The sequence below is a fragment of the Acanthopagrus latus genome, chromosome 7, assembly GCF_904848185.1.
Source record: "Acanthopagrus latus isolate v.2019 chromosome 7, fAcaLat1.1, whole genome shotgun sequence".
NCBI classification, from domain to species: Eukaryota; Metazoa; Chordata; class Actinopteri; order Spariformes; family Sparidae; genus Acanthopagrus; species Acanthopagrus latus.
Window position 1 is genome coordinate 15,631,204 of NC_051045.1, and position 14,442 is coordinate 15,645,645.

Consider the following 14,442-nt stretch of genomic DNA (forward strand, 5'->3'; position numbering starts at 1 on the left):
GCAAGACATGCAGTCAGAGCAATCAAACTCTTAATCTAGTGCGACTCGGTCCTCGACGTGTCAGATCTGTGATGATGAAGCTTTGTACCTCCATCAAGAGTGGTGGCGCCCTCCTTCTTGATGGGCTCTCCATCCCCTGCAGCAGTGCGGCCCCTCAGGTAGAAGCGGTAGTGGCTATGGCGGTCCAGACCCTTCAGGGTGAGGTGGGTGACCATGGGGTCGTCTATTGTCTCCACCTGCATGGGGCTGTCATCACTCTCCACAACTGACCACAGCGCCGGCAAAAAAACACTCAATCACTACGTGATCTTCAACACATCATTATGGGTGACATATGACTGACTGATGAGCATCATTAGGAGGCTGTGCTTTTGACATTTTTCTAGTCTTATTGATTTAGCTGGAAATGTATCGTGTGGTGTCATTGGCACTACTGATGATTTCGCCGATGTCTTTGTTGCAGTGTTGACACACTTATTAAAGAGAAGAATTTATGTGCCCAATGTTATGTAAAGTAATTTTTTGGGATGAGGGGGTAAACGATGCTCACTCTGTTGGTACTGCAGAAGATATCCAATGAGGACTCCATTGGGCTCGCCAGGAGGTGTCCAGATGAGGGTCATTTCAGTCTCAGAGGGGCTGTCCAGCATCAGGGACATAGGAGGACCAGGAACTAGCAGCAAAACAACAGGCCTGATTAAAGTACTCATGGCTTAATACATATCCACTGTCACCTGTATTCCTCCAACACCTGGCTGCTCAATATTATCTATGCCTCAATTTCACTCTCCTTCCATTCATTGCCAGTCTCTGGATCTCAGTGTCATTTCCTCCGTTGTAACCCACCATCCCTCCCTCCCTCGCTCCCTCCCATCTTGCTCCATCTTTGTCTCTCCCTGTCTCTGATTAAATCTCTTCATCCACTTTGTCTATCACCTCCCACCATTTGTCGGCCGCATCCCTCTTCCACCCACAATTTTTCCCACTCTTTCTCATTCTCACCTCCCTCATGAGTCTTGAAGGACAGCGTCTCAGATGGGGGTCCCTCTCCCTTGCTGTTGAATACAGTGACAGCCAGGGCATAGTGGGAGTATGGTTTGAGATCACTGATCACCTTCCTCTCCTCATTGGCTCCAGTCTCAACCACCACGGTGCTCTCCGGCTCCCTGGCCCTGCGGTTTCTGTGGTGGGCCCTTGAGCCGGTTCTGGTCAAGTAGATCTGGAACAGAGAAATCATTTGAAATTTTAATTTCCGTGTCGCACACTTAAATGCACAGTATGTGATGTCTGTTTATGTGCATACCCGCTGCGCGTGCCACTGCTTGCTAGCTTAGCGGCTAGTGTACAGTAAAGTAATCTAGCTGTTTGGGGCAAGTAAACACTCACGCCAGGCTGCTCTGCTGGTGGCGAACACACCATTGCTGATAAAAGTGCATCTGTTATGATTCAGGCGCACATGTTCAGAGGCGAGGTGATATAAGGTTCAGTATCATTCCAGTCTTGATGTAAGTTACACGAGCAACTGAATGAAACACTCATGATCTTGAGTAATATTGCGGATTTCTTTGAGTTTGAACAACGCTGCAAACATTTAGTATGATGTAAGCACACATCAACAATATATATATATAACAAAGGTCTGGTGGTTTTAAAGCAGAACTGTTGAGTGATGTAGTCACACGTGAACCGCCATTTTCCTCTGGCTGCATTAAAACTGAGTTTGCTAAAAGCTGTTTGAAAGGTATATAGAGTATGGTGTTGAATGGAACATGCATCTAAGAGAAGAGAAGCGGTATGACTGGAGTATGATACATTTTGAAGGTGAGATCATCTAAAATGAAAAAAGGCTTTCTTCTTCACAACCTTGAAACTAGAGAGAATTCAGAACCTCGCTTCTGCCTCTGCTCTAAACACAGTGTATGTGTTATTCATGAGCACAGGGGCTGAATATGTTATTCAAAACAACAGAAGAGATACAGCATCAGTACCTTGTACCCCAGCAGGTGTCCTCTGACCGTCTCTTTCTCCACTGCTGCCCAGGTCACTCTGATGGTAGTGCTGTTTATTAGCACAACACCCACATCCATGGGAGCCTCCAATGGAACTGAGAGACAATGACAGGCAGGATGGGTGAGATGTGCAAAAGAATACTGAGCGAAATATCCCCAGAAAAAGAAGAAGAGGAGATGCTGTTATTTTACCATCTTCCCCTGAGTAGCCAATGATGGGGTCTGGCTCAGGTCCGTCCCCTTTATCATTGACAGCCTGAACTTTGATCTCAAAGGCAGAGAAGTTGCCGATGTCACTGACAATGAATGACGGTGCCGTCGTATAGTTGGTGTGCCAGTTAGGCCCGCTGCCCACCACTCGCCTCCACAGCACCCGGTACCTGAAGTTGGGTCCATTGAAGTCACGTTTGTCCATTTCCTGCAGAGAAGCAAAGAGCACCCAATAAGGCACAAAAGCTTTTTATAAATATATGTTTTGATGAATTGTACATTCCGGTAACTGATGTACCTCCCAGGTGATGACCAGAGTGTCTGGGTCTGTGGACTCACTCCTCACATCTTCAGGGTTAATGTCTGGAGCTGTGATCAGAAACAAGGTCAGTGTAGAGCGTTGTGTGTGCGTTCATTTTGAGACTGAAAGCTTGAGGTTACAAAACACTAGCTCTTACCCTCAGCAAGTGTGTTGTGGGTTTCTGATGGCTTGCTAGGGTCACTCTTGCCCACATCATTGATGGCAATGACCCGGAAACGGTAGGACATGTAGGGCCAAAGAGGGAGGCTAGCCCGCTTCTTGTTTCCTGAGACTCTCTTCAGCTCTTCCCAGCCTCTCTCCTTCGAACCTTGGTCCTCAAACTCTACCACATACTCTGCAGAGAAGGAAAGAGAGAGTCAGGGAGGAATGGGGGGGAGAGAGGAAGAAAACAAAAATGAAACATAAAAAAAACAGTGAGTGATACTTTGAGCTTAACAGAGGTCTGATGCTGCAGATCGAATTTTAAAATGGAGCAGCCTTTCATTTTGTCAAGAAGAAGCAGACAGTGAAGATTTGTGGGTATCGATTTTTCTATGTCTGTACTGAACCTAGCACGGCGCTGTTGTGGTCGTCTCCGGGAGTCCAGCTAAGGGTGACTGCGCGATGCTTAGCATCAGTGATCTGGAGGAGGGCAGGAGGGTCTGGACGATCTGAAGGAGACAAGAATGACATCATTATTACGATAACCTGCACACCACAAGTTTAAACAAGTCTAATTTTGGGGGGAAAAAAAATGACAGTTTTGCATATATTTCAGTGTTTTTTGTGATCTTACCACATAAAGTGAGGGTGTTGCTGGCTTCAGCCATGTCCAGTTTAGTGATGACCTGACAGGTGTACACGCCCTCATCACTTTCGCCCACATTGGCTATTATCAGGTCTGGTCCTGCAAATGTGTATCTAAGGACAAACGGTCATCATTGTTATCCTCATTACTCTCTTCTTCATTTTTACTTTCTTATATATGTTACCACAACCATTTTTTTAATTGTTTGTTTATGTAATATGGATTAATAGATGAATATTGTTACATGGGGAAATGTGCAGTGCTCTAATGCATTGAATTCTGTCTTACTTTGCGTCACTGTGGGACTCGTAGAGCTTCTGATCGTTCTTTCTCCACTGAATTTGCGGGGTGCCGAGTTTGGGGTCAACAAGGGACAGACAGGTGAAGGCGGCCGTGTTGCCAGGCTGCACTTTCAGAGCCTGAGGAGGTGACAGGATCACTGTCCTGTCTGGAGGAGAAAGCAAGGGAGACAGATAATGCTGAGAAAAGCCACATTCGGTGCAAAAAACATCAGCTGCTAAGGGACACAGTTTCTCACTCACTGAGCACTTCCAGCTCGGCACTGATAGACAAGTTGCTGTTCTGCACGGAGCAGGTGTAGCTGCCCTCGTCGTCGTGGGTGATATTTGAGATCTCCAGCACCCCGTTGGTGAGCAGGTTCACTCTTGGGTCCACCAGTAGGGGGGTAAGGCTGGCGCTCTCCCTGGAAAAGACAAACACACATGCATCCGAAAAACCACATTAGTATTGTAAGGGTTTTATTTATTTTTTTTAACATTGTATCAAACTTGTTATCACATCTTAATTATCCACTAACCTCAATGAGATTTTCCTAATCCAAAAGATTTTTTTGAAAATGACTACCTTTGCTAATTACACACATACATTTCAGTGTAAATTGTACATATCTATCAATTTAGTCATTACTGGTAAGTCTTGAAAATTGGATGACATTACAAAATCTTTAGACATTACTTGTTTGTATAACTATTTATATAGGGCAGGTATCATCATGAGCCATTTTTTCCTCTCAGAGGGGTCCAAAAATCTCAGTCAGAATATGTTCATTTTGCATTTTTTTCAAATGCAATTCTTTTTTTTTTGTATTGTATTTTTTGATAATGATAACATAACATTGGTGAAAATTTGAACCTTTGTAAAATGTCCATGTCCAATTTCAGAATAACTTGACAGCATGCAATGGAGCTGGCACTGACTCAACAAGTTTGTGTAAAACCTGATGACTCATGTCATCCCAGCGTGATTTGATAGTGATCCAAAGAACTTGGATGAAAATCCATGACAGTCAGGACTCCTCAAGTAGTTGTTACAAAGCTTTGAGGTGTGTTTGCAGTGATTATCCTGCTGCAGTATGAGTCATTCCCCCCAAAGATCAAACCAGAGGGTGTTGCACGTCTCTGAAAGAATGGAGTGGTACTTCTCTTTTGTCAGGACGGAGTCAATTCCATCCAGAGTCAGCTTATGTCTTCCCACTACCATTGTTCACTTTGGGTTTGTTACACTATGTTATCATTCTCTCTCCTGTTCATCTCCTTACAAACACCCTTCTGTTGCTGACTTAAATCTCTAAATTAGATACATCAGTAAATAGGACTTTTTCCAACCATAGTGAAATTCTGGTATTTCTTAGACCATCTCAAGTGTGCAGCCTCGTTTCACGTCCTGAGAAGTGTTTTTGAAACTGCTACTCGTCCTCTGAGACCACCTTCTACTGTATGGACTTTTGAAGATTGGGGTTCGGTTTTGTTTTAAGTCTGTATCTGTGATGATCTACTGATCTAGTTTCATTTTAGAGCTCCATGCACGGCACATTGGAAACCTTGAGTTTAGTCATGATTTGACGCTGAGGAAGCCCCTATTTGTTTAGAATATCAATCAAACTTCTGATACTTTCTCTTTCTTTCTGCATCCTTAAACTTTCTCATTATTTCCAGGTTTACATGACAATATTAGAGATCTTCAATGTGGTCTCAGACTGTTGCAAATAAACTAAAAATAAAATTAGAAACTTGGCAAGCCGAGTCAGAAATAAACCTTCTTGGCTACGGAAGGTGCTGATGAATTCATCACTTCAGTGCGGCTTTTTACGCAAATGATGAGCTACCTATGCAAAAATACCACCTGTGTGATATATAAAATCTGCCAGACAGCACACTAGAATACACAATTAAGTACAACACAGTTAAACGGAATAAGAGGGTCTCACCATATGACTTTAGGTTTGGGAGAGCCAAAGGTCTCACAATCCAGTGTAGCCTTCGACCCCTCTGTAAATGTGTACATAATCATGTCCTCAGTCATGATCTGGGCAGGCAGCTCTGAAACAACACACACAAAAAGATGTGAGACACACACACACACAGAAGTACACACACAGAAAACTGTTAAATAAGTGACATGTATAAAGCAAACATTCACCGATGACATAGACATTGGCGTTGACAAGGATCGTCCCATGCTTGTTGGAGGCCTGGCACTGGTAGATAGCAGTGTCTCCAAAGTTGACGTCCTTTAGGATCAGAGATCCACCCGCTGTTAGGGAACGTCTGGGGTCCTTGTCGGTTGCTGTTAAAAAAAAACAAAAAAAACACAGAAAACACACACAAGTCAGAACACGCACGCTGTGTTTTAGGTTGTGTGTTGCGCATTCACAGAGGGGGGGCTGTGCTCCGACCTGAGAGGGCGATGCCGTTCATGGTCCAGCTGACGATAGGAGAGGGGATGCCTTCTGCCTGGCAGTCCAGTTTGACGGTCTCACCTGGGGCGTATAACAGACTGACTGGTTCTTTGGTCCAGTAGGGAGCCGCTAAAAGGGACAGGATATTTAATTACAAACAGAACAAGCGAAACGTTAAGTATCAAACCTTTGCATTTTGCGTTGAGATTCACAGGTCTACAAGAAGTCTTGTCAATGTGGCGACTAATCACAAAAATGCTCTGCTATGCTTTAAAGGGCAAAGCCTCCAGGTCTATTTACTAATAACAGGGAGCAGTATTCAGCTTGTGACAACCGTATTATGTCTTATGTTGTTTGTCATAAGGAAATGACTTAATTGACATCACCCGGGTTTGTCAGCTGGGAAATGGATAACATTTTATTCACAAAAGGCCAGTGAACAAGCATACGCTTCAAAAGCTTTTAAGAGGTGAATATTAACACAGCTGCAATCATACAAAAGATGCTGCTGGGTTGTGTGATAGAAAGTGCAGGACATTGACCGATAGAAGGCAGTGACGGAATGCAACTAAGTACATACACAAAACTACTTTTACTTTACTTGAATATTCCCAGTTTTTCTGCTACTTTATACTTCGACCTCAACTACATTTCATATTATCAGCAATCAGATAAAATTCAAAGTACTTTCTAACCTAAAGAATAAAGGCGGCAGATAATTTAGCACTTGGTAGTGACATTAAAATGTAAGATCACAATACATACTCAAAATATCCTTACTTCACATGCAATTTGTGTGACGTACCTTCTACGGTCACAGTATAAGTGTGTGTGACCTTCCCCTGGGAGTTTTCAGCTATACACTGGTACTCGCCCCCATCGCTCTCGGAGATATTGCTGAAGCGCAGGCGGCGGTCGAACATATCTTTGGCGGTCCGAGTTTCAGATAGTTCGCCATCCTTTCTCAGCCACGACACTTTGGGAGTTGGACTGAAGAGGAGGAGAAAAAGTGGATGTGAAAGAGGAAAGGACACATGGGGTAGAGAGAGGAAAAATAAAAGTGAAGTATGTTGTTTGAAAGTGGGACATAAATAAATAAGGCAGGCAGAGAGAGAAAGAGACATGCAGGGTGAGAAGAAAAGAAATGAAATGAGGAGGCAGTGAGAGGCAGAGTCAGCAGGAGACAGCATAAGACAGATAATGGAATGTAGAGTGTGTAAGGAGGCAGGAGAAGGGGGGAGAGATGGATGAGAGGCAGGTAAGATTGATTAAAAGGAGTGGCTCAAGTTTAGTGATTGATGGGGCCACACAGCTATGCACACGCAGACACTCACAGGCCTTGGACGATGCACTCAAGCTCAATGGTCTGGCCCCTGAGTGCATGGTAAGAGCTGTGACTTCCAGTAGGTCTCAACATGTGGGGCCTCCTGTTCCGCAGTACGGAGTTGGCTGAAGACAGAGAGGTGGAAACACAAAGAGGATGCAGAAAGAGATTCATACATATGTATGGGCAATTTTCAAATTGCTGTGCTGCTGACAAAGCAGCCACTTTAGAGACTCGGACACACAAACACGCGCACATCCACACACACACACACACAGATGCAGGGTGTGGAATCCTGTGGAGAAGACTTTAGCTTTCTAACGTCGCATCATCATACAGATTTTCTAGGCACACACACATACAGAGAGGTCTCATGTTAACATGTGCTCATCCTTCTGACCTCTAGTTGGGCCACAGATGCTGGCAGCCACATCTCAGTGTGAGCTGCATCTCATTACCGCTGGACTGAGGAGGGTGATGGGCCCCCTGCCGGCTCTGAGACCGTCTACTGGATATGGTGCTGCTTCGGTCAGCACTACATGTCACCACATGGGGGTGAGTTGACTTTGTATTAACTATGTGGCCTCTTGTGGCCTCAGTGGTTCTTTAACTGTCATTCTGAACATTTATCACACTGCATCACAACCTAATTTCATGTACAGTATGTTTCATAGCATTTGACCGTAATCAGCACTGTGCCTAACTGCAGCGTCACAGATCTGCATTGAACCTATTTCACACCAAAGAAGACTGTTGACAGGGCGTTAACATCTTCTAGATGTTGCTGTTGCATTTTTAAACTGTAATTTCTGTCGGTGAGGTGGTAGCAGAAATTTCAGCTGCAGGCATATTGAAACCCACACCTATCTGTCTGTCTAGACATCACTGGAGGCGTAGGTGAGAAAATGTCATTTTGTAATTTAAGTGACTCTAAATTGTTTAAGAATACATTAGGGGAAGTGGGGGCTGTTTTGTTTGACATTTACATATAGGCCCTAATATACTGTGGCCTGGACTTTCCATTGAATTACATTTTTGGAAAAGTTTTGAACGCCTGTAATTTAATGAATAAAACCAGTCTTTGCCCAAAGATGCATCTCTGTCACTCAGTTCAGTTCAGGTCAGTTTATATCAGATTAGCCAAAGCAAAACTCACAAGGGCTGACAGTGAGAGTGATGGGTTCCTTGGCCAGAATGGTGCGCGTTGCCAGGTACTGGACATTGCAGGTGTAGTCATTCCTGCTGTCCTCAGTTGTCAAATGGGCAAAGTATAGGTTGCCATCCTTCCCCACCACCACCCGATCACTGAGCTCGATATGATGTAGCCCTGCAGAGAGAAGAGACAATAACAGAAAGAAACGGGAGAGAGAAACAGGAGCTTAACAGCAAAATTTAATAGTGAGATGAAATATCAGAGGGAGCCATTGAGATACAATGGGATGAGAGAAATAGAGAAAATGATGATAAAGAGACGTGGGAGAAAAGGAGTAAGAATAGACTCTGTTCAGTCTACAAAAGGTACTGAAGAGGTTTTCAGAAATTGAAAACATCCAGGGATAGATACATTCATGGAAGGATATTCTGGACATTGAGGGAAAGGATATTTCATGAGATATAAATAATCACCTGCCAACTACATTTCTATGATGTGAGATGTGAGTGTCTAAGTGCTCGACTTATCTAGGAGATGGGAAGGATGTAATGAAAGGACAGATGGAGAGCTTATGTACTCACTCCAGTCCATCCAGTGGATGATAGGCTGCATGGAGCTCTGTGGGGGGTTACACTTCAGAACAATACTGTTTCCCTCTTCAGCCTTCACGCTGACTTTCTTCTCTTTCTGCTGGGACGGGGGAGCTAAAGGGAGGCAAGGGAGGAAAAATACACACGTGTTAGTGTGTACACAGACATGTACACAGCCACCTGTGCACACATTTCCAGCGTCATGTCAAGATTGCCTGAGGCGATTCACGTCATGTGTTGACTCCGTGCACACAATGCAGTGAATGAGGAGTTTTATCTATAAAATCCCAGTTTGAGGAACTTTAGGATTTAAGGAGAGGCGCGTTCAGCGAAGGCGCCAGGTTGTCTTTTGTCTTGCAGAAGTGGAATGACGTGATTTGTGAGTCATATGTGCCCCCCACCCCACCCCTTTTCTCATTGTTGATAACCCCACAGGAGCTGCTGAAGAGTACTTCACATGAAACCGTTGTCAGGGAAACTGTGAAGGAAGGAGGTCGCCCAGGAGAGAGGCAGTCACACAGGTGGATGGATACACAGAGGTGCTCTTTACTTTTGCCCAGGGGCCCATGTGTGTTAATGTGTGTGTGTGTGTGTGTGTACGTGAGTGCATGCTGATTATCATGTTATTGCATGTAATTATATTCTGGGTGGCGGTATACGGGGAGCTCTCGGTCTGAGCCTCCATCTGCTAACAAATGAGCTCTCTATAAAGCAGGGCAAGGGAAAGGTTTATACGCAGGCGCCTCTCCGCTTTCACAGCTTTGTAAATCGCTCTGTTATTGCTGATAAAACCGACAACAAGAACACAGCTCGCTTCTAATCTGGACCTTGAAGGCATTCACAGGAGCGCTAATGCTGAAACTGGCATCTATAAAAGACATGTAGCTCCTCTGATGTGATGCAGCTTGTTTGAAGACATATCAGAGGATGTTTGATTAGTCTGATGATATTTCAGCTGCTGTGGTTCATGTCTCAGATCATTACAAATCAGCAAATACTCACCGAGCATGTCAGAATCTGAGTATTTAACCATCAAATTTTAATGACTGGTCAGCGGTTGCTTTAGGATTAATAAGCCGTCAGCGCTCTCATACCATCAGTGTTGAGTATGGCCTCATTAGAGACGGCAGTCCCCAGCTCGTTGGAGGCGTAGCAGACGTATTTGCCTTGGTACTGCTTCAGGGTGTCCACAGTATTACTGAGTGTGTAGAACATAGATGAGCCAGTTTCCGCAGAAACTCTCATCTCCGGGTCGCTGCTTGGGTCAAACTCCTGTCCATCCTTGGTCCATCGGAAACTTGAGCGGAGAAAAAGAAAATCTGTATAAAAAAAAACTGGCGGTGCTGGTCTTGCTCAAGTATCAGAGTCAGAAAAATCATTTCCATGCCTTTGAAGAAAACAGCTTTAACACATACAAGATGTCCTTACATGTCAGCGGCTTTAATGAATTACTGCAAAATTTACACGAGACGCCCCAGTGGGACTCATAAGCTTGTGCTGTGTAATTGCGATATTCATCTTTTCCTCGCCAGTTGGAGCACTTTTCCACTTCAGAGCAGCTAAGACACTCTGCTCAGATTGCTCCAGGGCTTAATGACATTCATCCCTTGTTGGAATGAGAAGTCTGACTGGGAGAATCTGTGCTCTCATGTAATACTAATATGTAGATGTCAGCTGAACAAGGAGAGGGAAGGTCACTGTTCTCACTTGTCTAAAAGAGATAACCTGGGATGAGGCTCCTCCATGACTAACATAGCTTCTTTTTTAGTTTGTGTGCGTGTGTGAGAGGACTAACATGGGCAAAGGGTTGCCGTTGGCTTCGCATCTCATGACGAGGTCCTCGACACTAAAGACGGTGACAGACTCCGGCTGTGTGGTGATCACCGGAGGCCTCTTGACTGCAAGGACCAAACACAGAGTTAAGAAGCAGGCTTGTGCGCTGTTACACACCTGTATAGTTTAAAAAGTCTGAGACACATGCACACTGCAGTCTTCCTCTGCATGACCTGCTTTCATTCTGCTGTAATAACTCCAGCTATGACACAGACACATACATCACACACAACTCTGCAGCTGCTGGTAGGCTTAGCAAACTGCACAGAAAAGATACCACAGAGATACCACTCATTTTCATACTTTAACAACTGCAGATAAGTATATTCAGTCAATATCACTTAAAAAGACTCCCTAGAGGAAAAGATGAAATGTAGGACGAGGGAAATAGTGAGAGTAAGAGAGCAGGCAGGAGAAAATGGGTTGAGATGAGAGGAAATTGATATGGCGTAATGTAAAAGGGAGAGTTCGTGCAAAAGAGATATACGGTGCAGCTCTCCTGGTGAGACTGAGAGACGGGAACGAGTCTGTGGGGAAATGAAGCAGGGATTTCGAAAGGGGGGAAAAGTAATGACGGCCAGAAGAGGTTTCTCTTTCTCTGTCACCACTGTCCATAACAACCATAAAGCAAAGCCTCGATAACAGACTAATAAAAACCTACATGCTGGGATTTGGCTGTATTGAACCAGCGTGTTTGATTTCTTCGCATGCTTTATGGCCCAAGTCATGTTTTTATGTTCTGCTATTCAATACTTATAGACAGAAATTTAAATCTTTCTTTCCTCCACAGAGCTTCGGTGACTACACACACAGCCTCGAATGGAGGTCACAGCTTGTTGGTAGAGTCTTTAATTTGACTCGAACGGAAAGGGACAGGGCCTGAGTCTGAGCTGAATTTACATTATGAAGGTAAATGAGTAAAGGAGGACACAGAGACAGAGGGTGGGGGCTGTGGAAGGGAAGAGGGCGGTGGAGATGAGAGCTAAGCGGACAGGGGAGGTGGATGGAGGAGCACATGCAACAGAGGAAACAGAGCAAAGAGAGAGGAAGATAGAGGGGAGGAAAACAAACAAGGGGTGCATTCACAGAGATTTAGAAAAAGACAGATAGGACGAGTGAGAGAATTTAATGAAAGAATTCCCACTGATACAGGAAATAAGCCCATTTCCTCAGCTGATCAAATTGAAGTTCGGGCTGCAGGCGCTGCTCCATTATTGGCAGAGGAGGAGGAGAGGAGCCCGTGCTTAGTGCTTTAACTCCTCTTTATTTCCCCGCGTCTTTGATCTGACAGCCCTGCTGTCTCCCCGCAGACAGCAGCTCCTCACACTTCCTCCTCCCTGCTCCTAACAGGGAACTCACCTATGGGGAACCAATGAGGCTAAACACACACCCACGGACAGAAAAGAGCGCACAGAAAAACGGGCGCATGTGCACAACGCAGCGCAAACACACTTCCACACAATGCAAACACACATGCACGATAACAGATGCATTAACATGGACACCTGCACAGAAGCATAACACTGCAAATGCACACCAATGCCAGATTCATTAAAGTGCAGCACACAGTGCAACGGGAACTTTACTGTGCTGGATGGAAAAAAATAACCTCTCTGGCATAATGAAAGTGTTTACGGTGGGGTTTGCCAGCATCTGCATTAAGACAGAGAGACGTCAGTAAAGTCAAAAGCACTTACGATCACTTTTGTGGTCTGTTAGTCCACAGTGGAGGCGAGAGTAAAGACAAGGAGGGAAAAATATTTTAGTGTCAGTGAACAAGGAGAAAGCCAAAAACAGACAGAGAGACAGACAGACAGACAGACAGCCAAACAGACAGTTAGATAGATAGATAGATAGATAGATAGATAGATAGATAGATAGATAGATAGATAGATAGATAGATAGATAGATAGATAGATAATTGAACAACAATTATGATACATGCACAATATAGCAGTGTAATGTCTCCTGTAATGGGGCATGGCTTTCAACCCCAGCCTGCTTGACACACACATTCTAGCCCATCTCCTTTATTGATCCCCATCGTGACTCTCATTGACATGGCCGAGGTTCACTAATTGAAAGGCAGGGGACACCTTGACCTTTTACATCTTTGACCTGCTCCTCCTTCCTCCTCCTCATCATCCTTCCTTCATCCTCCTCGGCCCTCTCGCCCCCCATGTGACCCCGACTCTCCTGGGATTCGATCGGGAGATTTACTGCATCTCATCATCATTTACAGAGTTATGTGCGTGAGAGCGCATGTGCTGTCGCTTGTTTGTACACACACACTCCTGAAAGCTGCGTGGGTGGTGAAGGACTGTGACTCACTGCAAGTAGTCTTAGACAAAGAGCGCAAAACAGAAGCAGCAGTGGAAACAATATTCCCTCCCTCCATCTCGCTCCCTCCATTGGAGCTCTGTGGGCAGGCCGGCAGCAGCAGAGGAGATGGAGATCAATTTCCCTGCAGGGCCACAAGCTCAGCTGTATTTCTAATGCCCACATATTGCATCGAGGAGGAGGAAGAAATGAGGGCGAGTGAGGAGAAACCTTGCTGGATTTTTGTTGTGTAACTCAATTGCTGATTAAATTACTCCCAATCAGATTCTGGTTTGCACCAAGGAAACCAGATCAATACTGGGACTAATCCATGCAGGATGAGGGGATCAATTACAAAGTAATTAGAGGCACCACCGGCACAGATGAGTGCGAACCAAAGAAACCTCAGACGGGGTTGAATTTCGAGCATAATAGCGCAATCCAACCCTGAACATTTGAGGTTACTGAAAGAGAAAACACATGTTCATGTCTCCTCATTTGCACTAATTAATCATGATGAAAGATCATTATTAGAGCGCTTTGATGAATCAACAATGTAATTAACACAACAAACAGATCTTTGAACCTCATGGAAGCGTTCAGCCACCATTGTTATGAATGGTACGACACAAATCTGTACTCACAGGTGGAGGGTATGTGTATGGCTGCTCGGCTGGGCTGGGCTGCGAAGGAGAGGAGGAAGAGGAGGAGGGGGAGGAGGCGTGAGGAGCACTGCCCCCTACTGCCAACCGGCTGTCGCTGCGTTTGAGGCATTGCTCACTGTCCCATCAAAGTCCCACCTGCTCACACACACGTGCAGTAAAACGCACACAGAGGGCAACCTCACACGCACGCACTTGTGCAGAGCAAGTGTGAGGCTGTGTTTCTTTTCCAGGAGGCCTTGGCTTTGCCTTGTCTGTCTTTGGTCCCCCTTGTCTTCTCCCTTTTTTCTCCACTGTCTTCTTTAAGTCAGGTCCACGCCCTCCTGCTGGTCGCCTCTCTGAAAGATTAAAGAGAGTGGGGGGGAGAGGGGGGTGTGAGGGGAGGACAAGAGGAGAAGCAAGAGGGAGGGGCAGAGAGGGGGCCATGTGTCAGAATGGGAGAAAAATTACCCTGCACCATGTGGTCAGACCTACACACAGGCCGAGACGTGCAGTTAACATGCCAATCAAGATCCGAAAAATCACACATCCCAAC

At 45.1% G+C, this 14,442-nt stretch overlaps 1 protein-coding gene across 4 annotated transcripts in view; it reads right to left on the bottom strand.

The window, feature by feature from the left end:
• Positions 1-14,442, bottom strand: part of l1cama (L1 cell adhesion molecule, paralog a) — a 54,500-nt gene that overhangs the window by 4,451 nt on the left and 35,607 nt on the right. For 3 of the 4 annotated variants that reach the window (XM_037105447.1, XM_037105445.1, XM_037105446.1), the window contains 22 exons: positions 13,890-14,245; positions 12,624-12,638; positions 10,889-10,991; positions 10,188-10,390; positions 9,085-9,207; positions 8,507-8,677; positions 7,361-7,475; positions 6,832-7,016; positions 6,024-6,155; positions 5,768-5,914; positions 5,556-5,667; positions 3,871-4,031; positions 3,617-3,776; positions 3,317-3,441; positions 3,090-3,191; positions 2,678-2,875; positions 2,518-2,588; positions 2,202-2,427; positions 1,989-2,104; positions 1,003-1,219; positions 551-673; positions 89-265 (listed from right to left, as the gene is read on the bottom strand). In XM_037105447.1, coding sequence (XP_036961342.1) covers positions 89-265; positions 551-673; positions 1,003-1,219; positions 1,989-2,104; positions 2,202-2,427; positions 2,518-2,588; positions 2,678-2,875; positions 3,090-3,191; positions 3,317-3,441; positions 3,617-3,776; positions 3,871-4,031; positions 5,556-5,667; positions 5,768-5,914; positions 6,024-6,155; positions 6,832-7,016; positions 7,361-7,475; positions 8,507-8,677; positions 9,085-9,207; positions 10,188-10,390; positions 10,889-10,991; positions 12,624-12,638; positions 13,890-14,019 — 3,112 coding nt within the window. In that variant the 5' untranslated portion in view covers positions 14,020-14,245. The remainder of the gene's footprint in view (positions 1-88; positions 266-550; positions 674-1,002; positions 1,220-1,988; positions 2,105-2,201; positions 2,428-2,517; positions 2,589-2,677; positions 2,876-3,089; positions 3,192-3,316; positions 3,442-3,616; positions 3,777-3,870; positions 4,032-5,555; positions 5,668-5,767; positions 5,915-6,023; positions 6,156-6,831; positions 7,017-7,360; positions 7,476-8,506; positions 8,678-9,084; positions 9,208-10,187; positions 10,391-10,888; positions 10,992-12,623; positions 12,639-13,889; positions 14,246-14,442) is intronic. The other variant, XM_037105449.1, reaches the window with a different exon arrangement.